The sequence below is a fragment of the Pseudopodoces humilis genome, chromosome 2 (assembly GCF_049639895.1).
Source record: "Pseudopodoces humilis isolate 2021_Gansu_Grassland_sample_001 chromosome 2, ASM4963989v1, whole genome shotgun sequence".
NCBI lineage: Eukaryota > Metazoa > Chordata > Aves > Passeriformes > Paridae > Pseudopodoces > Pseudopodoces humilis.
In genome coordinates, this window is record NC_142201.1 from 16,032,069 (window position 1) to 16,057,657 (window position 25,589).

Below are 25,589 nucleotides of genomic sequence, written 5' to 3' on the forward strand. Positions count from 1 at the left end.
GGTGACTCCAGCAGCACTGGTTTCTTTCACATCCAAACTGAGACATCCAAAAAGGAGTGTTTTTTCTGTTGGCAGAGAATGGTGCCCCCAGTATGACCCACTGGGAGGGTCGATTGCTTTTGTCCAAGTGCACATCTCCTTCACCCAAGGTGATTACTCTGAAGGGAAATTGCTGTAAGAACTCATTAATGAAACAGAAAGCCATTATTTCTGACCAGGTATACGCTGTCCTTTACAAACAGCACGAGGCTGGAAAACAAATGCAGGTGAGATCACGTGCTGGCCTTTTCCTCTCAGGTAAGAGTGTGAAAACTGCAGTAAACAATGTGTGCTCTGTATCAGTCTGCTCAACACCCGTATCGCTGCCTTAACGCAACCTAAACCTGTGACAGACAGCACCAACTGCTGAATTCCTTAAGTGACCTTGAAGGGAATAGCTCATGGGTCAAGTGGCAGCCCTGCTCCAAGCATCCTGGTGGTGAGTAGTCCAGCGGAGCATTTCAAAGCACGTTATTCTTTTGTGTGGGCACAGAGCAAAGTAGTGGAGGCACGCTGACTTCCCTGCCACCTCAGGAGCATGATTGCTTTTCCAGAGTCACATTTTTTCTCCTTTTCTCCATCATGGTCCTACCAGAGCTGACATACTGCCTCCTTCCCCTCTTTCCTCCTCACCAGGCTCTGGATGCCATTTGCCATCACGGGCCTGGCACGCTATCGCTGCTCTGCTCATCTCTGGAGGCAGTGAGGTCCTGGTGGAGGGTCTGTGGCAGTGAGGCAGTACCTGCACCTTTGCCAGCTGTTACACCCATGTTTTATTGAAAACCACAGCACACTGATGAGCTCCCTACATGAGCCAAGGATGGCATGTAAAAAGATAACATTTCTAGTGGGATCAGCCTAGGCTAAGGAAGCTATCTCCCCCTCTCCTTCCCATCCTCTCTCCCTCCCACAAAAACCAGATTAGATGCAATATATAGCCTGAGTCTTGTCTAGCCCATCACATTTCTGATGCATAAAGCATCCTCAAAATGTCCTCAGATAAGATATTTTTCCTGCCTCGTGGAATTTAAGTTAACAATCAATAAACATAAATCAATCCAAGATTTAACTGAAAATACTGATTCAGCATGTAGTGGGGTGGGGGGCTACTAGGCTAACACATCTGGAACACAGCTAATGCCACTGCTTCCAGATGTGTGCCCAAATCAGTGGGTACTGAGGCAATATTGAGGACATAAGAGACTGCTGCAAGTGGAGTTCACATTCCCAAGGCCTCCTGCTCCAAGGTGCATTTGAGGGCACTGTAAAACAGGAGGAGCAATGAGACCATGATGTGAAGGAGCTCTGATTTGGCTATGGGCTACAGATGCCTAGGGATTCCATTTCTTTGTTAATTTTCCTTTATTCTGCTTTACTGCAAAATCCATGTAAACATCCCACTGAAGCAGGCACACTTGTAAAGCAGCACTACTTGAAAAAACAGATTAAAAAGGGCTTTTGAAGCTTCTCCTACCTCTTTTCTTTCCCACTTTGACTAAGAACTTTTCTCTGGAGCAGGAAGATGCATTTTTAATTTTTAAGAAAGATTATTGGAACCATGAATTTAAATATGGAGAGCCAATCTAGATTTGGATGAAGGCACCCCAGAGTACCATCTAATTGTAAAAACTAAGAATGGAGGAGCCATCTAAATCCATCCCACTGCTGATGGCAAATAGCTCCCCACAGGATATTTACAAGTTTTTAACGCCTTGGCCTTGTGCCTCATGTGCACCAGAGACATACTTTTAGGCCAATAAAACATCCCTTGTCATGGCTTAATGCTGGAAGAATTAATTTATCACTCGTTATTTCCTCTTTTAAAGCTCTGCTCTTTGGATAGCTGTGACATAATTCTTAAAAATCATACTAGTTAAAGAGCAGAATATGCTGTCCCCTCTGGCTCCTTGCCCACAAAGGCCAGATATTCAAATGGTTTCATTTTCCCAGCTTAATTTCAGCTCTTGCAGCTGACAAGGGGCCAAATCCACTCCAGGTGGAGCACCTGAAGTCCTCTTGCAGGTCCTGCCTGGCCACCCTCTGACTAAGGGTCTGCTGGAGGCTGGGAATGGTTTTTCCTTCACAGCGCTGAAAGAGTGTCCCTCTTTGGGCTAAATCAGGGAGTTATGTCTGAATTCTGACAAAGCAAGGCCTGACAAAGCAAAGATGAAGTTTTGACTTAACTGTAGCCTAAGGAAATATGATTTCACTTTAAATAAGCCTCTCTCTGTCTCTACTGTGTACACACAATCCCAATGTAAGTGATTTCATCTTTCAAAGCTGAAGGTCAGCCATTTCAACATGGTATTTTTTCCACTGGGTGTCACAGTTTCTGGTCTCCTGGCAGATCTGTACCATCAACATCCTAAATAAACCACAAAAGCAAGGCAATTTGAACTCATTGGACACTTTTATTTTAATGCAGCACCCAGCTTCATATCACATACATTTTCCAAAATTAGATGGGCATAGTATAGAACACTATACATTTCGCAGCTTACCACGGGGACAGTCTGCAGCTGTGAAAACAAATTACTTAAATCTGGCTATCTAATTTATAAGTTAAAATTAAAATATATAATAGCCTTGGGGTATTTTTTTAGATTAACAACCATAACACTTGCAATACAACTTTTTTATATCAAAAAATCAGTAACAGAGTAAAACATAATGCATATGTTCATAGCACATATCAAGATAGCTGAAAAAAGCTTCAAAATACGTCATCTCTTTTCAAAGATACGAAATCACTAAGATTTACTTTTTTTTCCTGAAAAAAATACTTTACTCTTTAGTCAATAAAATATGTTGCTTCACAAACTCATGTATTTTCTTGTCAAGGACTGTATGCTGAAGACTGAAAGGCTGATGGAAAATAGACATCCCTCTTTTCCCAGATAGCAACTTTTACAGGATTTCTTCCTCCTGGCCTGAAAGCTCAGCTGGGAGGAAAGCAACCTATGCATCACCAACAGTCAACTTTCACATTATGCCCATCCTAAATGCTTCCTGTGAAGGTTTCCAAATCCCAGCCATCTCTTTGTGGTCATTTTACCATGCACAGCCTCATCACCCTATGCTGGCTAGCCTTGGCAGTGTTATAGAATCAGAGACTGGTTTGGATTTGAAGGGACCATAAAGATCACCTAGTTCCAACCCCCCCTGCTGTGGACAGGGACACCTTTCACTATTCAGGTTGCTCAAAGGCCCATCCAACCTGGCCCTGAACACTTCAAAGGATGGGGCAGCCACAATTTCTCTGGCAACCTCTTCTCACCACCTTCACAGTCAAGAATTTCCTCCTTATATGTAATCCAAACCTGCCTTCTTTCAGTTTGAAACCATTCCCCCCTGTACTATCACTACATGCTCTTATAAAAAGTCCCTCTCCAGCTCTCCTGTAGCCTCTTTAGGTACTGAAAGGTGCTACAGGGTCTCTCCAGAGCCTTCTCTTCTCCAGGCTGAACAACCTGAACTCAGCCTGTCTTCATAGGAGAGGTGCTCCAGCCCTCTGATCATCTGTCAAGCAGGAACTGTCTGGATGATAGCCAAACCAATTCCCTGACATGGATATGGAATTTCCATCAGGAAAACTACTGCCATGCAGTCTGAAGATAATATTTTGACTTTGACAGGATATCCAACTATGTACCAGTAACAAGGCTGCCTTGACTAAGCACACTTTTGTTACATCACCATAACTCTCTGGAAGGGAGAAGTGAGGACTTTCTGGACAGAGCTGGTAATGTTTCCACTGCACCCTAGTATAATATTAATAACTAGGAGAAGGACATTGATCCTTAAGAATTAATGTGTGTTCACAGGTAGTTTGTTTAATAAAAGAATGCCTCAGAAATGGAAACTGTTTGCCTTGCTTAATTACCAGGTCAGTATTTATTTTGGAAAGCTCAAATAAAAATGGCTTATCTACAAAGGCAATCAGTCACTACACTTAGCTGGCATTTTTCTTTTTTCACCATGGAATTACCATAGATTGAAACAAATATAGGTATCAGGTGATATGAAAGTTAACAGACCCAATAAAGAAATACATGAACAAAAGGAATACACGAGTGCACACTTACACACACACAGAGGAAGATCCTTATCTGCTCTGCCTAGCCCTGTCCTGCAGACAACAATATTTATTTGCCCACTGAAGACTTGATGGCTCATGGCCAGCACATCCTGTCAGACGCAAAGATGCTGTGCACCTGTTCCCATTTATCCTCTCTTACTGAGCATGTTGTGCTCTGCTCAAGTACCCACAGAAACCACAAACTGAGGACAGTGAGAGCTCATGCATGGGAATGTGATCCCACTCCTTCATCAGGCTGGCAGCTGGGGCAGGCAGACCTTAGTTGCTGTTCTGGGTCAGGGATGTCAGGGGCTTAAAGCTGATCACTCACCTGTAGGTCAGGAAAGTACTCTGAACATTAAGACTGTGAGGTCTCCCTTTCTGACCAAATGCTTTTAGATGTAGGAGCATCTCCCATCCAAAGTTTAAGAAAGTTCTGCAAGAAATGATGATTTCGCTCCACCCACATTTTTCTAAAGAAAAAGTAGTTTTGAAGAAAATCTGTAATACTGGCTTTAGATGTGAATGTGGAGCAGCCAGGGCCTGTTTACAGTAGCCATGAGCATGGCCGCATGGAGCAACTGCCAGAAGCACTGTCTGCTTCATGATGCCTTCTCCTCTCCTCAAAATGCTAACAGCTTCCCAAGAACAGACACATTTTTTTCATTTTGTGTGGGCTATCATAAATGCTTATCCATTGAGACACACAGAACAGTGACCTCCTGCATCATATGTATAACAGATCAACACCTCTCCTTGATATTTCACTTTACCAATGTGTGGTGTATCATCATCATGGCTGACATTTCACCAAAAAGAATACAAATCAACTCACATTCTAGTCATTGAAGGCATTTGATTGCAATGCTAAAAATGCAGAGATTGTTAGATACTTTTATTTATTAATCCAGTGGTAAAATAACAGCCAAGAAAGTATTCCATTGTTGGCTAAGCAAGTATCATAATTTCCAGTAAATGAAAAAAACTCCTGGATCTTAGAAGGGAGACATTTGAAAACAACAGTACAAAGCAGACTCTTCCACTCTTCCCTTGAACAGCATATATTCCATGAATAACTCAGGTGAAATAAACGAGAGATTATTTCAAAGGAAGCTCCTATCAAACATGAAAAAGTCCTCCACTGCCTTAAAAATGCAACGTGCACACTTCCTTGTAATCATTTAAAAGCCTTCCCTAAAAAATCACCCATTAAAGAAAAAATAAGTGTGCCATATGATTATTTCCTATGAAATAGTAAGGGCTTATTAACCAAATAACAATGTATGAACTAAAAAGCAAACAGGGTGACCACTTAACCTCATTAAATCTCAGGAATGACTCAGCAGTATTATGAACAACTGAAATAAATGATGATAAATTCTCAGCAATACCACTATTAGCAAGAGGGCGGAGGCTCTTTTGCAGATTCTCAGAAAAGCTTGCATTCCTCACATTTTGTCACTGATGAGGAATGACCACCTGACTGACCTCAGCTATGCAACAGCCACATAAGTCCCAAATCCAGAAGAACAGTTGTTGCTTGTTGGCACAGTGATCTTTAGTTGAATCAAAAACAGTGCATTACAAAACCAGACTTTTAGTAACAATTCTGCCAATGCTTATTTTCACCTGCAGACTACTGGATTCACGTCCCCCTTCCACATTCCTTTCAGCAAAAGTAGATTGTTTCCTTACCACTTTAAGCACTCCCAGTGATGCCTTTCCTATCTCTCAACTTTTGGCTGCTCTGGTGCCCTCTGATATGCCACGGCAGCCATTCCATGATGCCCCAAGGAAAGGTTACCCAGCTGATTCAAACCTGCTTCTCCTCCCTCTTGGCCCCAGGACCGTCCTACAGCTACAGGGAGCAAGCATCACACCCACAAGGGTGACAAAATTACTGCACCGTTTCTGCAAGGCAACCACATACACTTAAATCAGGGCAGTGAGACACATGCAGGGTCATGTTTAAGATGGACAACAGGTATGTGACATCCCCTTCCAGTAAAGCACATCATAGCCATGGTGGGAGCAGGGTTGACATCTTTATGTCTGAAGTCACCCAGTCCAAGAGTATTGCCCCAAGAAATACAGCAACATTCATTAACCAGCTTCCACTGTAAGAACTGAGACCAAAGCCACCAACCACTGCATCCATGGATCAAATGCAGGTTAAAGATTAATCTTTGCTTCCTCATTTAGAAAATAGTTGGGCATTAGCAGCTTTCTCCTACCAGTAGCATCTCCACTGATGTGCAAAGGAGCCTTAACGAAAGCCTGCTGTAAAAGGCAATTACTTCCATCTCACATTTTATAGCCTCATACATAGCACTTCTGTTATCTTCCCTCTTCTGGAAGTACAATTCTTGTACACATCCTTAAAACATACCAGCAGCTATTAAGACAACAAAGCAGACTAATAAGAATGTACATAGAATAGGTTTTATAAAAATGCCCTGAATGCATTTTTAACCTCTTGTTAGAAGTACACTACTGGTTAAAGAAGAAAAAGAAAAGAAAAAAGCTATACCCCAGTCATCTCAAACATGCTAAAAGAATGCAGAGTCACTGGTAGTTGCAAGCAAGTGCTCAAATACTGGTGATTAGAAACAGCTGTAGCTCAAAAAGATTTTTTTCCTAATTTCCAAAATAATTATATTTTAGTATTTTTTACTGTTCTCTTATATGACTTGAACTAATAAAATAAGTTCTCTAACATTAAAATACATCCGTGATTGCATAATAAACAGTACTAAGAAAATAATTATTTGACATGTGATTAAGGATAAAGATTCTGTACATCTTGCAAGTTCTATTCCTATGGTATGTTAAATCCACAGGTACTCTACAATGATACAATCCTACAGGAATCAGTAACATCCAGAAGCACATCTCAGAGGATGAGTTTTCAATTTAAGCAAGAACTCAGGAACTCTGTACCTCTTAATGATCGGGGCAGGAGGTGCTGCCAAAACGCATATAAATCAGGAATTCTTTACATAAATAAAATACTCTCAGGTTATTCATTTCAGTGATAAACTGCATTTACACATTAGGCTAGGAAGGGGGAGGAAAAAAGGCAAAGCATCCCCCACTCAGAAATATTCCATAGTCAGGTATTTGGTTCTGTACCTTCCTCACCTGCAAAGGCAAAATGTGCATAAATGGGGTGAAGAGAGACCTGCCAAGGCCAGTCCTCCCCACTGCCTTGGCAGAGACCCTGCTCAGCTGCACAGGACTCTCCTTGCAGGGCTGCTGGACACTGCTCTGCTCGGCCGTGTGGGCAGTCACAAGACGGTGACAGGACGTAGCTGCTCCAGCTGCGTTTCCAAGGCAATGCGTTCCTTGTGAACCTCCTGCAGGAGGAGAGGTGTGTTAAAACTTCTGGGATGCTCACATGCACCACCTTGCTCCAGGCAGGCTCTCATTGACCTCCCATGAGGGGGCTCCCTGCCAGTGTGGAGCTGGGCTGGACTGCAGCTCCTCCAGGTTCCCATTTGGGCAGGCTCAGAGCCCCAGAGTGGGAGAGCACTTGAACCCTCAGCCTCAGGGCAAGATGTGCCTGAGGAGTACCCATCAAGTCTTCTGGTCTCCATAAAAACAGCAGAGCTCTGCTCTATCAGAAAGCTTCCAGACTGCAATATAACTCAAAGCACAAGTTCAGTTCTCTTCTGTGAACTTAGACAAACTTATCTGTCTTTTCCTACTGCAAAGCACAGGTAACAGTACTGGCCTGCTGAAGATGGAAGCAAACAAGACCTGACCCAAGGAATGATGGCAATGTGTTCTCATTAAAAGCTTTCATATCTGTGCTTATTTCAATTACTGTCCTATATTTTGCTCTGATTTTAATACTGCTGGAGGTGACATGTAAGTGACTGCAGGGAGCTTTGTCACTGATTTTCAATGCATTCCTTACCTTCAGCTGCTGCTGGAGCTCACTGTTCAACCTGGCGAGCACAGCATTGGCTTCTTTGTTTTTTCGTATAGCGGTCTGAATAGCCCTTTTCTGCTTGGAAGACTGTCTGCCAGACAGATAGATACAAAACATTTCAATTAAGAGTCTCAACACTGGCTGATGCCAGAAGAACAGCCACCCATTTTGCCTAACTTTCTGCACCCTGGACTACACTTCAAAGACATGGTACAAACTACAGATTTAAAAGAAGAAAAATGTAACGCTGAAATGAGATGACTGAATCAGGTGGAATATTTGAAACTTCTTAACCTGAATGACAGAAATAATTTAGGCCATATCAATTATTTCAAAAACACTGCATTCTCATTGAGTTTAAGAATGATCCCTGCACAGCTGCGCTTATTGCAGCATCTTTGCATTAGCTGTTTTCAGAGACTTGTAGAGTTTAAATAGTCACGAGTAGTTAGCAGAAAATACAAAAACCATTCCATACAGAAAGAAAGGACATTGGCATGAAAATTCTGTCTCAGATTTTTGATAATTCTGATGTTTCTTTACTTCAGAAATTAATACTTCTTTTATACAAAACGGTCATTTCCACCAAAACCATGTGACATCACAAACAGGAAGGTGACGGATTGGCTTCTGTCAACTCTTTTGCAGCTAAAATAAAGGATGTACCTTTTTTATTTTAAGAACTTGTTTTGTTAATTAAGAATTTTTATTGCTTCATAGGCAGTGGTAACTGATCTGGAGGAAATAACAGCTATGTGGACAGGTATAAAAGGAGACAGTTGTACATAAGGACCAACCTATTCAAAGCAAGAGAGATAACAGCAAAAAAGAAAGAAAACACAGAAAATACTGACTGAATATCCAAGTCCCTTTCCAAACAGATTATTTTAAAGTTTCACATGAGGAAACAAGAACTCTCTAATGCCAGATTGGATCTAAAACACATGCCCTATTTAAATAAGGTCCAGTGGCACACAGTCCTCATTAGCCCTTCTCTCTTAACAGAGCTGATGACACTGATTTTTGCAATAGACGCGCAGCACAGTGACAGGACTTTGTGCTGTTATCTTCCAGTGAACTGTCAGTTTTCTGCTTCACTATTTTCCTGCAAACTACTCTCCATAGACTATAAAGTAATAAATTATAGGAAAAAAAAAATAAAAGCAATATATGTCTGTGGCCATTTTAATATTTTAGGAGAAATATAGACAAGACAGGATTGAGATGTTAACAAATGCTGTTATCTTTGAACCACTATGGAATATGCACTCCCAAAGCACAAAATAGTACTTCAAGAGCATCCTAGGAGTCTTATTACTTATTCTAATCTCCAATTATGCAGCACAGATTCAGTCTACTGATAAACAGTCTGCCAAGAAACGCTCAGTTGATTTGGGCAGCTTGATTTTGTTTCAGACTGAATCAGATGTCTTTTGCAAGGCCCTGGGTGACGGTGGGGTATAATGTTTGCACAGTGCTTCAGCTGAGAGAGCTGCACAGACCCCAATAGGGTTTCAGTGCCTTCACTTACCATCTGTACAGCCCCTTCTCCACCACTATTAAATATACATAGAGTGAAATCCCTACAAGTCTTTGTTGCTGACAGCTTTGACAGCTGTATTTACGAGAGCAAACAACACATCTTGGGTTTGGCCATTATCGGACAGACTACAAGTGGTCTGTGGCTCACCTCCCACCAGTGGCAAGCTCATTTCTAACATGCCTTGCAATGAAGAAATATCATATGACCAACATCAAGCCTTTCATGACTCAGCTTCCTGGGCATTTATGTGGTCATATCTGTTTCCATGAAGGAGCAAAATTCCAGAAGACACATGCAAGGCAGAAACACACATTGTCACATATAAATTAAGTTGTGTTAGAGATGCTGGTGTTAGAGATGGTTGAACAGCTAGGCTTGCTCCTCATACATGTCTACGAGGTACAGAAGTAGAACACCTTTGAAGAGGTTATCTACTTACAAAATACCACTGACAGTCACTATGAGCTTAGTCTGCATTTGAGAAGACTGATGTAGATTTCAGAGACCTGTACCTTGTGAAGCACTCTCAGAAACAGAACTGTTAAACACAAAATTACACAAAGAGCAAACCCTGCTATATCAGATCTCATATTGCAGTTTGACATGCTTGGTACAGGTTTTTACTTTTGGACTGGGAGGTGAGGCTTGACTGCTGGCAGGGATGAAGTCACATTTATAGTGGGAGAAAGCTCAGGGGTCTCCAGCCCTTGTGCCTCTGTCCGGAGCTTCCTGCGGGCAGGTTTGGAGGGTGGTTGAGCAAGAACAACCTCCTGAAAGGAAAAAACACAGCAACATTAAGTCAGGCCATATGTGCCCCATCATTAGGCTGGAGAATTCTTGTGACACATAAATTGCTGACAGCTGGTTAAAGATTTCATAATTTAAAGATGTGCAGAGCTTAATTCCAATTTGGTAATAGCCTCTCAGGTTTCTGACTTTGAAAAAGGAACAGTAACTCCTGCAACCCCTTCATGAATGAAAGGGTATTTTGCCTTCATCTGGACAACAGGCTCTTCATAACTGGTTTTATAGCTTAGTGTGCATGGGGTGGAGGTGGAGGCAGGGGTATAAACACATGTACTAGCCCCTGGTTGACCCAAAAGCATTAAAAACAGAGGAAGATTTATTTTTGACTATGCTCAGTTGAACAGAATCAATAATCAATCACTTGTATTCCAACCTACTGCCTCACACATCTGGCGTGGAGCCTCTCCCTTCTCCCCTGCTCTCTTACATGAAAAAACACTGCATACAGTTTTGAAATACAAATACATTAAATTATCCATGCAAAGTTAATGTGTTGAAGTAGAGAAGGCCAGCTATTTCTCTTGATAAGTTACAGCAAAGAAATAGTCTGGGTTTTCTAGGTAGAGCAGAGTCTTGGATTTTTATGACTTCAGTGGTAAGAAGTGTTTTCATTATTATAAATGAAGACACCCTTTCTTTTGCAATGAGAAGTAATTTTACCACCTTATAGCTGATTTAAATTATAAACATAAACATATCCTCTTCAGTGTGTTTTATTATTAGATCTATTTTACAAGGGATATAACTATTACTGCCTCATTTCATGAATGAGAAAGCCAGGACTCAAAAAGTTGAACTGACTTGAGACATGTTTTTCAGCAAAGACAAAACCAAAGACCAAATTTCAATATCACACATTTTACTGGGCTAGATTACCTTCACTACTGTGTTTTTGCCAAATGTTAATAAAATAAGAAAAAAAAAATTAATGGGGAAACATTTTATGACAAAGCAATTACAAGGAAAAAAATCCAACACTGTAGTAAGCAGCCTGACTCACAAGAGACTACTATGAGTGATACAAAATGTAACCAATATAAGATCATCAATCATTCATATTAGAAAGGCTGCAATTATTAAAAGAATTTGAATTATAAGGAAAAAGGTTTAAACATTAAAAGCCAGTTGTGTAATTACTGAAAACATCTAAAAATATTATCAGATGTTCTGATCAGGATATCAGCACATCAGGAGTGCACAGATCTCTGGTAATGCCATGTTCTGAAACCCTCTGCACAGACACAGCTCCCTGGAAACACACCCCATACAGCAAGGGAGGAACTTGCATATGCCTTCCACAACTACAGTGCCAAACACACAATCCCAGTCTACCTTAAACTGCCCAAACCCTACTAAAACCACAGGATAAATCCCTCCTCCCTTCAAACCACAACGCTTTAAGCAATGGTCCAAGCAGATCCTTCGGCAGGGGCTCTTTGGCTGGCTGCTGCTGCACCAGGCTTTGGAAGGTGGCTCAAAAGTGCAACAACCACCTGCCTCCCACAGCCTGGGGCTTCGCTGCAGTTCAGGGAACCAGGTGGGATGAGGGTGAGCATGAAGGAGGTGGACCACAAGGACTTCACTTCCCCATCAGGGCTACAAAGCAGAGCAAGGGAAAAGCAGGGCCAGGCTAGAAGTAGCATATGATGAGCACAAGCAGAGCAAGGACACTGCCCAGAAAGCCCTGTCACATACGGAAAATGATGACACTGTAACAGCCTGTTACACTAAGAAGTGTGATGGTGCTCCCTGAGCATGGCACATCCAGCACGTGGCAAAAGTTCCTGGCTGGGCTCAGTAAATGTCTTGCAGATGCTGTCTGGCTGCAGGAGGGGCCAGAATGGGGAGGATCTATATTTGCCCCCTATCCAAACCTGTTCTGGCTGGGGGTGGTGGAAGGAGGTGGTCAGAGCATGACCAGGAGAGGGAAAATGCTCACAGCCACTGCTAAGGCCACTCCATCCCTAAGCAAGGGACTTTGAAGTGTGCCATTTTAATTTCAGTGCTTAATTTTACAAATTATAGGTTCATACAAAAACATATTAGAAACTGCACATCTTGAACAATCTCTCCTAGTCTATGTACATTTAGTGGCAGATCCTCACCTCTAGCAAACAGATGTATTTACATCAGAATCAAATCTTCAATAACTGAAACCAAGAAGTACATCACAATTTGGAGGAACTAATGTGAGACAGGGCTGGAGTACAATCAAACTCTTTTTGTTTTCCCTAAGGCTCCACAAGCCCCTATTGATTTGAAATAAATGGCAAGCTGCCTCTCTCAAAGCACGTGCATCAATATGTACATACTAAGAGGTTTCTTAATGATTTATCCTAGTTGATGTCACATATGATCACAGTTCTCTCCAGTGTCTTGACCTCCAGAGAAGGTAAACATGTAAAAACATAACCCTAACCCTCAGTTTAATTGCTTTTAAACTTAAAATAACCACATTTGTTGATGAAGGCAAATCACTCCATAATGGTACAATGTGTGCAGATCTCACCTTTTTTGCTGAACTGTTTTCTTCTGCCTGCGATGGGGGTCTGTTCATCTGAGGGTGTAATTCAACCTCAGATGGTTGCTCTGTCTGCAACAACAAATCAGTCATTGCTACACCCAAAAAATGACTAGCAGTCACATGCAATAAAGTCAATGAAAGGAAAAGTTAGACACAAAAGAAAAGTTACTTTAACAATTCAACAGTAGGGAAAATGGAGATCTAGGTTGACAGCTGAATGGATGACATACATCTTTTGCAGATTTTTAATGAAACCATATTCTTGCATTTCATTGCACTGGGAAAACAGGAGAAAAGTTTTTTTAGTGAAGCATTAGGAACCATGTCTCTGAATGTAAACAATCTAGTACCCAGAATTTCTTCTAGAATTACCATTATATCTAAATACTCTGAGAAAAACTAAGAGAGTGGAAAAAACCTAGAAAGATCTTGGATATGCCCTGTCACCTTATTATCACCTGAAGGCAATGAAAATTCATAGGCATAAGCCTCTGTCTTTGAAGTTTGTGAGGCTGGAGTGAGAAAGCCAGAATCATACCAAAAATTCCAGCAAAGTTACTGAAAACACGAACCATAAAATAGCAGACAAGTCTTCCCTCCTCCCTTCTCACATTTCAAACAGAAACCCAGCTGAAAACTCACCACCCAGATCTACACATCTGCAAAACAAAACACCTGATTCCCAAATTATCTGACTGAGAAGCAAATTAAAGCAGAGGGTTAATCCTTTGCTTTGCCTCTCATTAAAGTTTTTGGCACCTTTTGATTTCCTCCACCAGGACAGGGCACAGCAGCAGGTAGGGTGGCAGGATTTAGAACGGCCTGTCCCCAGGTGCACAGCAGCAAACATGATACTATAAACATGGTGTGGCTGTTTTCTGTCCAGAAGGTATGGGCTGCCTCTCTAAGATGGGGAAGGCAGGCAGGAGCAGGAGGTTGGGGCCAATTGGCACTGACAGACAGCCTCTCCTCCTCTTTCCCAGCTTCTGCCAAGTTGGAGTCAGGCTGGCAATGGCCCCCAGGCAGCAGGGGCAACCTGCAATCCTCCTCCCTCCTCAAAGGCAGCTAATTTCTACACAGGTGAAAGCCTGTGTTTAAAACCAAGCATAGGGCAAACCTCAAACTTTTAAGGGGCCAGGATTTTAGCCATAATAACCATTTGTTGCACACCAAAGAATCTAACTCACTGTTGCCAAGAGGTTTCTGCATAGGCCCACCAAGCTCTGTAGCAGTCACAAGTTTCCAAGTGCTTAAGTGTAAGTTAAATAAAAACAACAGAAAGCACTGAATTTGGTATATTTAAAAAGGAAGAACTTTTCCATACCATTTTTATTTTTTCCATAACAGACACAATAAGAGCTGTACAGAAAGGTGCAAGGTAAATGTGGTTCTGTGGCACTGCTCTTCTCCAACCATACAATATCAAACAAGTGCACAGAGGTGGAAGTTTTGAAATTAGTTTCTTTAAAATGCATGTGAAATTCCTCAGGAGAGAGAGGAAGAGGACTGACAAGATTTGTGTCTAACATTTTCTCTCCCACCCTTTTTAAGTGTGCTACATCTGTCGTGTTACTTGATGGTTAAAAAACTCCAAAGAGCCCCTCGCACTGTAATATTTCCAGTATTTGAATATGAATATCTCAATTTTAAAAAAAAATTAATAACTAATGGATGCTAACATTTGAATTTTGAAAAGCTTTTTATATATTGAAGCGCTTCCTCTGTAAATGTAGATTTTTGGTCAAATAGAGTGAAATGGAAAAAAGCAATTTTTTTTTGTGCCTATAAAAATCAAAGACCTTTAAAAGTCCTGAATGCAACAGAATATTTCTTTATCAGCAAGCTGAATAGCTCATAACCTCCCTGATTTCTACAACTGCTTTTATACATTTGAAAGAAATGAAGGCTCTAAGCACTGTTAGCAGTAGCCTGGCAAAATCCACAAGGGTTTCATGAATAATTTGGGGATGGCAAAGTTCAAATAATGAATAGAACCACACAGTAAGTTTAGACCACATCAATTTGACAACCCATTCATTCATTTAAGGACAGTAAGTGTAAACCCAGCTCTTCAGAGAGACCACAGATACACTATATACTATACTATAAAGTCCTCACAATATAGCTTTGCTGCACAGAACAGTGCCAGGGTACAGGAAAGACAGCTTTCAGTGACCTTTTAGTGACAGAGAGCACTAGATACCTGCCTTAATCTGGCTAGGCAGGCAGTTTCTCGTGCTCACACTCTTGTTGGGGTCTACACTAAACCTTGCATCAAAAGCAAGCATATATTAACTTAGTCCACAGAATGGAGAGGAATAAAAAATACAAAACAACCAACCAACTCCATGTTATTTATGTACAGATAAAAAAATGCAGCTTTTGAATAATTAGTATGTTCAAACAGTGTAGGAGTAACTGAACAGGCTGGTATTCCAAGATGTCTGTTTCAAATAATCAGAACTGAAATCACTGTCAGATAAGGGGCCTAGAGAGGGAAGAAAATTTTTTAAAAAAACATAACCCAAACTTTTGCAGAACCACTGTCTCTTTTTTCCGTTCTTCCTCTTTTTTTGTTTTTTTAATGGTCTCATTGCAGGAGAATACTGTTTTAAACCAAAGGGAGCTGAAAAAGGAAAGAAAGGGTAAACCTGGTGTTCCGGTGAAAGCAAATATAAAACACAGTGAAAATGTCAAAAAGGGTAAGATTTCACAATCTGTGAGAGCAAGACGTATTTTGCAAGCTGAGTGCTGTGATGTGTCTGTCAGGAACGGCCTGCAGCCCATGCTCAGGGCTGTGGCACATGCTGGCTGTGGTCACTGGGCTGGCCACTGCTGCCAGGACATGAGGATGAGAATGCTCAGCAGCCAGTGGTGCAGGGGCTGGTAAAAATATAGAAATAGCTACATCGGACCGACCCTCACCCTCTTCCCCCACCATCCCCCCCCCCCCCAAAAAAAAAACCCAAAAAACCAAAAAACCCTAGTTCTGGTGATGCAGCTCCTGCATAATGAAGGAAACCAAGTGCCTGCCATGTCCCTAAAGTGCCACCTAGTGGCACGTGGGACAGGCCACTTCTGAGAGCTTGGCACACGCATCACTCACTGCAAAGGTCTGCTGGTGCAGCCAACACAACAAAGGCCTCTCTGAGAGGCTTTACAAATACATCTGCAAGCTGATCTTTCCCCTCATTGTCCCCACACAGATTTTAAAGGAAAAATAACTCCTGCTTTTTCCTTTGGCAGAGGGATTCTTCACAGATTTCATTCACTGATTTCGATGTGGGGTATTTGTAGCCTGCTGTTATTGGGCAGAGAGAGCCTGGCTCAATAGTACTCTGGTCCTCTAGAGGAGTACAAGTAAAAGGAGTTCCTTCAGCAGCAGCTGAGGTGAATTCCCTTTAGTTCATCATCATTTTAATACCATGCTTAGCACAGTCTGTCCACAACTCACTCAGAAATATAGCAATAAACTACTTCCCTACAATCACAGAAATGTCTTAAAATAATCACATATCTTGGCACAATTATTTTCAAGTTTAAATTCTTCACCGTTGGTTTATTAATTATAAATTATGCAATATGGTCTCCCAAAGGAAACTCCATTTATGCTAGTGTAGAAGTGCTTCGATGGAGATGTCTCACATCCTCAGAATGGAATAAACTTACCTACAGGGATCTTGATTTTGGGAAGCAGGGTAAGAGACAGAAGACAGAAAAGAGCAAGAGAGTGTTCTATTCCAAATCTTCTGAAGAGATTCTATTTGCAGAGACAAGTCCAGTTATATTAATAGACAGTATCTCCTGTTTCCTTAGCACAGTCTTGACTTTTCTAGGAATAGCCATACCCTTCTCGTTCTTCCAGGCAGAAGGTAGAACTGGCCAACAAAGTTTGTGCGCAATGGCCACAGACAGAGCCCATCCTGCGGCCTATGACCAGCACTGAGCATTAGGACATATAATTCCTCATGGTCAAGGAGAGTATTAAGAGTTGCAAATGCTCATTATTTCATTGCATGATCCTTGATCACTCATTGGTAATCTCAGTGCTCCACGTGACGGCACCTAACACTACCTTTCTACAAGAATACGTAATGCTCACTTAAGCACCGAGTGCTTTGAAAGCCTCAGATGAAAGATTTTCATAACCATAGGAGAACACAGTATCTTAACAGATGAAAGATTTTCATAACCATAGGAGAACACAGTATCTTAACAACTGGTTCTTCACTTACATTTCCAGTTCTTTTGCTTTGCAATGCTGGATTATATGTAGATTTCACACCCACTTTTCAAGACAATCCGTAACTGATCTTCCAGAACAGAAGATCTACACCAAGCTTTCGTATTTCTGTTATGTGATAGCCTTTTTGCAAGAGATGAAGTATATATATTCAATCATTACCACAATTCAATTTCACTCACACTTATGCTCCAGGCTAACTTTACACATGGCAATAGTGCCATTGTAGTCACTGGTACTACTCAGAGAAATGAAATTATCTTTGTGCATTCATTGGAGTAGCCCATAATCATTACCTATATAGTGCCACTGCTTAGCTTTGCAAAAAAAAGTATTGAGAACAGCTTATCTGTAAGAAAAAGTAAGATACCAAATATGCTTAACACTCTGCATGTGCCCATTGCAATCTTCTATCATCTCTGTGTAAGTTCATTTGAGAGGTATTTTGCTCCTTTCTAAACACTCGTATTTTTGTGCTTAAAGCCAATTTCTGGTAAGTTGAGACACCTCAATTCCAGTTTCTGTGAGTCTCCTGCATCCCACACTGAATCATCAATTCTTTTTATTGCTTATTACAAAAAATGAAAATGGTAAGACAGAAAAAAAAACCCCACAGGGATGCAAATGCAACAAGCTGCCAGGGTCTTAGTGTGCTGCCTGCTTTCTCAGCACTGTGCAGCCCTCAAGTTTGGATAAGCTTTTTCTTTCTCTGAGCTATCTGAGGGCTGGTGATAAGGTTGAGGAGAAAGGCAGTAAATACAAACAAATTGCTGCAATGTTCAGCTCATTCACAAGGAAAGAATAGGACCCAGATGGAAGCATTAACAATCTGTTTTAATACTTCAACTTCCACAAAACCAGATTAACATAAGCTAGAAAGGCATATGTGCATTCCACTAGAGAGATACAGGCATTGGGTACTTAGCTCCTTTTTCGTTGTTATGATAAATGTGAAGCCAAATTAAAGAATTGTTACAACACATTTTAATTAAGATACTTGCCTTCTTTCACTCTTCCAGAAACCTCTCTAGGAAGGATTTTACAGCATCCATCAACTACTCCTCAAATTCAATTTTAACTGTGCTACTTTCCACCACTTCTTAAATCACAATTTATTTTGTCTGGCTGTCTTAGATTTAATATATAATTTTCATGAGAGAAAGATAATCCATTTGTATTATATTAAAGTGGCAGATGGCAAAATCTTTTATGCTATAGAAGATTTTCAGTTTCATTATTGTTACATGCTTCTTCATGTACCTATTGCATGGCTTATACAACATACGTTATTCTGCAGCCAAAACCATGGAGATAATTAAAAAAAACCCAACCTTTCCTTGTACAGTGGTTTTAAATGCAAGCTAAAAAATATTCCTTTCATTTAATATAAAATAGTTATTTGGGAGAGTACCATCATGTATAAAATTGCATGGTGCCAAAAGCAAAATCTTCACTTTTTTGCAATGGGTAATTTTTATTTATGCAACAGAAAAGTTGCATAAATTCAAGGTGTCCTGCCAGCACTTGAAATTCCTCATGTAATTTTACAGAATAAAGGGATGCCAGAGTATTTTCTCCGAACAACCTCGTAACCAAGTCCGACCTCATCCTCCATGTATCTCTGCTTTAGCCAAAGATGCTGGTGGGGAGGGGGTTGCCTGGACCACCTCCCAGCACTGAGCCTGCACATGGCCATCCTTGTCTGGAGGCCCAGAGGTCTCAGCAGGACAGGAGTCCTTCCCCACCTCTTGGCTTCAGCACGGGCACGTGTGATTGATGGCTAAAAATCCAACCTGAGCAACATTCATGGCTCTCCCCAGATTCAGCAGGACGTGGAGGCATGTTAGTAGAGACAACTTCTTGAAATGGGCCTCAGTTTTCAGTTGCAATTCTGGATGATGAATGTCCAAAAAGCTTCAAGGAGTTATGAAATAACATTTGGGGAACAGAACATTCAATACATTAAAAAGAGCAATATCTTTGCTTTCCAACACCACCAGGTGCTAGGACTGGGCAGGGTGACCCACTCATCACCCCTCACAGTGCTTCATTTCCAGGATTTCACCAAATCGATAACAACGGCCACTAAACTGACAGCCGAATTCTGAGCTCATTATAACACAGTGTGATTTTAATCTTTAGAGCTGCACTGTACTCAGGGTACTTCAATTTGATAATGTTAACAGCTGCTGCCTACTCTACTTCACTTGAATGCTTTGCCTTCACCCATAATTTTTTCAGTGCCTGCCAAAACTGCCAGCATGGAATCAGTGGGAAAAACACATCCCAAGGTCTCCAGAAATAAAAGTGCAGCACAAACCAGTGTGAATTTACAAAACCAACAGGCTTAAAATTGTGACTCTGGGAAAAGAGACCAGGAACATCAGTTTTTTCAGCCAAGATAGACAAAGTTTTCTTCCAGTCCCACTGTTTTCAAATTCCCTTATACAGCACAGGCAGGATTGAAGATACGCCTTCATTGCTGGACAGGAAGGTACTGAAATAGAGTAATTTAAATAAAGGAATGTTGATCTAATTGGGCAACATTACAGATAGTTAGCTGATTTTGGATAAAATCCTAAAGTTATATTTACTTTTTGGTGTTCATCCGTAATTCCTATTAACATAAATATGTTACTAAATCTGCCAGAGAAAGCAGCTGTAGTAAATGACTTCTGTAGGCTTAAAAGCCAACAGTAATGAAGTATTATTTGGTTTTCCATTAAAAAAAAAATGACGACAGGGGCTTGTATGAAATGTGCATACACGTTTAGCTCCAGCAGAACATTATTCATGAGCACCCAAAGTTATTTTCTATCTGAAATCTGTGTCACTGCAAATCATCTGCATAGCTACTCTGCCTTCCTACCATGATACTTGCACCTTCATATTACACAAATTTTCTCTGTGCAGCCCTGGATCTGCACAGGAGTTTTGGGGTCACCTTTATGCCATTTCTCCTTGATTTAAGTTTACTATCAAGTTAGGAACACAGGATGAGGAAAACTTACCCAAGCCACTGAATCCCATTCTCTACAAGCCCAGAAAAAAAATCACAGTAGGTATCTCCAAAAGCGACAGGTTATCTGTTCTATGTACTACAGCATGCCATGGGAAATAAGCAGAGGTAAGGCACTGCCAGTATCCTAAGTCTACAACAGTTTGTAGTATATTAAATACTTATAGTCAAAATAGTTGGGAAATGGATATGGATAAAATTATCCTTAAATCCAAGAAGCTACTGCAGACTTGGTAAACGTGAGATGCACAAAAGGAAAACATTTCAAAGTAACATACCTAAAAAATCTCCTCTTGTCTATGTATAAGTGCTTTTCCATACATAATCTTTCCAAGAACTCTACAGAACTGAGGCAAAACCTGAATGAATTTTTTAATTGGAAAGCAATTTGAATTGATTAATTTATATTAATTGATTAATCTAGTAAAAGAGTTAATTCTGCAATTGACAATGTCTTGCTGTGAACATTAATTCAAAATGGCTTGGAGTGCAGAGAGGTATGGGCTGGAATTTGGTTTAAAAGATCATGAACTGAAGATAATGATGTATCCACACTATTTAAATTGGCCTTTTGTCCACCTTTACTTATTCAGGTTACTTACAGTTATCATAGTGACCTCAGATAAAAGCATCATTGCCTCAGAGAAGTGTCTGGTGAAAGCTCTGAGAAAACCTTAAGTACAGCTTATGAACCGATACAAAGTCAATAAAATGCTGACTGGCAATAGAGACACATCCTACCATAGTCTTTTAGAGGCCATCAAAAAAAGAGAAACACAGACTTAAATCCACCAGCTCAAAAAGCTGTTGTAGAAGTAAAAAGAGATGCAGACATCACCTGTAAAGGTGTCAGCCCAGCAGAGGTGTGGAAGAGCATGGGCTGGCAGCAGCAAGCTGAGCTGAGAAGCCAGCCCTGCTGCTATTTGCCATAACCTGGCCAGGTCCTCAGAGCATCCCAAGACTCAAGCCTGCCACAGTAAACCTGTGCATCCCCTGAGCTGTGAAGTCAAGGCCACAACAGTATCAGCTGTAAGTACCACCCCGTGCTCTGCTCACCCTGTGATACAATCCTTGTCCCTCAGAATTCAGCCGCCTGGACTATGGAAGCAGAGTTGGATGTGGACATAATTTAGGAAGTTTGTGATATAAGTAGAGATGTTTGGCACACTCTGAATAACCAGTGATTCAGTAACTCACCAAGGTTGATTACCTTGGAGGTTCTGACAGGAAAAATAATGTTTTCCTAAAGGCTGAAATAAATTCTACTAAAAAGCACTGCAACACAGGACTAAAGTCAAGGTACAATTTCTATATTCTGCTCTGTATTCTGGACTTCTGATCCACTGAAATGTAACACCTACCTCTGGGTACCTCTCTTTTATACACTTTGGTTTTTATGTCCCCTGAGACCTTTAATCTCACTCTAAAGAGCCAACTAGTTCAAGCTGCTTCTCAGTCATCCATAGAAATCCATAGTCCTATGGTGTAAGAAATTATTTCCCTCTCCTCCTCCATCAAATTATTTCCAAAGCTGGGCTAAAATAATCATATCATCATATCATGAGCCTACTTATAAGGTGCACAGCCACCTGAAACATGCAGGGTTTCCTTCACTTCCAAGCTACATTTGTCATTAACAGTGCTTAAATGCAGGTGGTACAGCAAAATTACACTAAACAATGATTTTCAATAACGTTGAAAAATAAGTTAAAACAGAAATTTAAGGAGAGAATTTGGGAAATCTTGAAATAAAAAAAAAAAAGCTGAATATGCAATTTCAGCCCCATGTCTTTTCTTCAGGTCTTGATCCTGTCTCAGCTTTGAAAGCAGATTCCTTCCTCCAACTTCTCTGTGCTCTTTAAATCAAGGGCCCCACTGGACTACTGTAATCCATATGCTCATTATTGCTTACATGCTATTTGCAAAGGTCAGCTCAGCTGAACTATGACCTCATCACACAAACTTCCCTACTGTCTGCTATTTTTATCAAAGAAGAGCATGCTTGGGGAAAAAAATAAATAATGTGATGAGTATGGAGTTCATCATGTTTTCAAGGACCAGTTTTAGATAGTTTTAGAAGACATTAATACAATAGTATTTTGATATTTGATTCAATATCTTTAAATATCATCAGAAATAAATGAAGTAAATGTAAGTGACGCATCTTAGCAAAGCACCAGCTGCATATTCATTACTGAACAGACAGAGAAACCACTCTTTCTTTTTCAGAAACCAGACCTTTGTAACGGAGAGGACTGAATAAAAAATTTCACATGAGAATGTTCTCGTGTTTATCATTTTAGAAAGGTCCCACATTTTGCATATCCCAATGTAGGATGAGCATTTGGTTCAGTATTTGGTAAGGAAGCTGCTGCACATGCAGAAACAAATTAAGGTGACACTCCCCTGCTAAGGAAACACAATCTGACCACAGGATAAGAGAACGGACAATTAACAGAACCTTACTTAAAACCAAGGGTTTTGTTCTCTGACAGCAGGATTTATTGTAGCTAGTGCTTTTCCCAATGGCAGCAAGAGGGCTTACACTGCACACAGCCAGTGCTGAGGGAAACTGGAGCAGTGGCAGGAGGGCTGGCATAGGGTACAGCAGCAACTGCTGCAGGCACACCACTGGGAGGCAGGGAGCTGTGCTGGGGGACCTGGGATTGGGAGCTGTGCTGGGGGACCTGGGATTGGGAGGCAGGGAGTTATGATGTGGGATCTGGGATTGGGATTGGGAGGCAGGGAGCTGTGATGTGGGAACTGGGATTGGGATTGGGAGGCAGGGAGCTGTGCTGGGAGACCTGGGATTGGGAAGCAGGGAGCTGTGCTGGGGGGATCTGGGAAAGCCAGAGGGAAATGCTGTCTCAGATGTCTCTGGACATCTCCCCAATGTCATGGGGGCACTAAGGGGTGTGTGCTGTTAGCAGCATGACTAATGCCATCTGGACTGGGGAAACATGCAAACTCAAACTACAGTGTTCTACAGTCCTCAAGCCAGAAACTGCACTCAGTGGTAGCAAGGGATGGGGAGAAAAAGAGCACAACAAGCTGCTGATTGAGCTGCATCTGGCAACCAGCCTCTAATAATTTCTATCATTAGCACTGTGCAGGAAGAGGTGTCCAACAGCACACTCTTAAGGGTAGATCCCTTAAGCTCAAGTGATGTCCATTACGCCCTAAGGAAGGTATCTAACCAGCTTTTTGTATGTAAGAGCTGTCAGCTCCCCTGTGGATTTGTTTCCTACCATACGCTTCATCAAAAGGAGTAATATATGAAGCATATTTCTGCCTAAGACTTAACACAGCCAACAACATAGAAAAGGATTATGATCCTTCATCATCTCCTGAAAGGTGAAGAATTATCTTGATGCAGACATGCATGATTTTGTCGATTTATGTTGTGCTGTAGTTGTGTCATGCTCTAAAACTCAAAACCCAAAAACTCAGCCAAAATGCAAAATAAAAGCACACCGCTAATGGCTTGAAATGTAACAACTATCGTGGCATTTGCTTCCTTTCAGCATTATTTTTTTAAGCCCATGGGTGCAATACACACTTCCATGCCACGGTTCCCTTAGCAGATGCCCTCAGTGTTTTTGAAGCTCAAGAAGTAAATAGCAACAGCAGGTATCAAGCCCATGCCTGCAGGCATTAAACTCATTTTAACAGACTAATTTTGCTAGCCTTTTATTTGCAGTTAGGTCTAGGGGGTGCATGTCAGCTCCACTGCAAAGAAGTTTAATTAGTCTGTAATTTGACATTGCAACACACCAGCCAGACACACAGGAAGGAGGACATGGAACTGCAAACTGCAGATTTTCATTAGCTTGGAAGTGAGAGCAACTGCTGTGTCCAAGCCAACTTGTGCTAACCACTGCAATGGTAACATAAATAAATAACACACAGCAAAGAACTAAAGCTTTGTCCATACCTGAGACACAGAAGGTCGAGGGGGCAGTGCAGGTGGTGGTGGGGGCAGCCAGCCAGACCTCACAGCTGAACAGTGGGAAAAGAAGAAGATGATGATAAAAAAACCCAACCAAACAAAACCACTGTAATTTAATACCAGATAAACCCAGAATTAATTCCCAGGATAAGTGGAAATTCCTCCTAGTGAAGAGACAGTATTCAAGATTTAATAATAAAACCCAAACTCCATCTTTATTGAGCAAAAGCTTGTTTGAAATAACTTCATGAGTAGTAATTTAATTGCTGTAAACTCCCAAATGTTATGATAAAAAGAAGAGAAAGAAGCCAGTCAGCCACAAAACCTGTAGGTAAAGCAATCCAATTCCAGTTAAAGAAACACAGAAAAAGGGTCCACTTGTTCTTCAGACTTTGTTCTTTGTCATTAAAAATATTTCCCTTCTTGAAAGTGACACTGTAGCACCCAGTGTAGACATTAGCATTCACGCTGGATAAAACACACTCTGATAGTGTACAGCCTTGAAAAGAAAACATCTGCCATGAAGCTAACAGCACAAAAGCCTAAATAAACCAAAAAGAAATCCATTTATTTGGCTTTTTATTTTGTATTTGCATGCTACTACTCAGCGGAGGTACTTCAGAGGGAGGAGGAAGACAAATCCTAACAGTTAATTCAAGCCCCTAAAAGATAACAATGTCAGCTTGGAGTTTGAGCCAGCAAAAGGGAGGGTAATAATGACGTTGGCGCAATACTGTAATTTTTTGTTTTCTTAAAAATACCTAAAACCTATTTGGGACAAAACTACATGACAAATGAGAGCGTACAAAGGCAATTGTGAGGAGGCAGAGAGGAGGACTAGGCTGGCACAGAGACACCAACCAGGACTAACTGGGTTACCCTCCCCAAGCTCCTGTTGCACTGAATGCTCAGCACTTGCTCTGGCAAACACTAGACAGTCCATCTTGCACAGGTATATCTTTGTGTAACAAAAAACCCCCAAGAATTCAACTTAGGAATGCTCTTTACCACAATAATGCTAAGCAATCCATTACATTTATACACTTCCTATTTCCATTCATATTTTAAAAATACCACAAAGACCATTAAGAGCTGTCTTATAGCTTAGCCAATTATATATTTTATACACCAAATCTAAAAATGTCTATATGACTGAAAATAAGAAAATAATATACTAACCATTACAGATAATTGTGACATGAGAGTAAAACTGTGTGTGAAAACATTGAAAACAGTAATGTTGACTATTTACAGCTCCAAAAAGACTTATAACACTGGTGGCTTTTTTTTATTTTCTGTTTCATCATCTCTTGTATCTTATAAAATGAAACCTGATATGGCACTCAATACCAGAGAGAGTTAAAACATCTAAAACAGAACTGAACGTATGCCAGGGAGCCACTAACACACCTACAGGTGTAAAAGATATTTGAATAAACAGTCATCAGGATCC

General features: G+C 40.9%; 1 protein-coding gene across 4 annotated transcripts in view; it reads right to left on the reverse strand.

The window, feature by feature from the left end:
• Positions 1-2,454: 2,454 nt before the first annotated feature.
• Positions 2,455-25,589, reverse strand: part of REPS2 (RALBP1 associated Eps domain containing 2) — a 95,681-nt gene continuing 72,546 nt past the window's right edge. For 3 of the 4 annotated variants that reach the window (XM_005516666.3, XM_088051781.1, XM_014252431.2), the window contains exons 14-18: positions 24,122-24,186; positions 12,911-12,994; positions 10,219-10,364; positions 8,037-8,142; positions 2,455-7,473 (exon numbers count right to left, since the gene is read on the reverse strand). In XM_005516666.3, coding sequence (XP_005516723.2) covers positions 7,405-7,473; positions 8,037-8,142; positions 10,219-10,364; positions 12,911-12,994; positions 24,122-24,186 — 470 coding nt within the window. In that variant the 3' untranslated portion in view covers positions 2,455-7,404. The remainder of the gene's footprint in view (positions 7,474-8,036; positions 8,143-10,218; positions 10,365-12,910; positions 12,995-24,121; positions 24,187-25,589) is intronic. The other variant, XM_088051782.1, reaches the window with a different exon arrangement.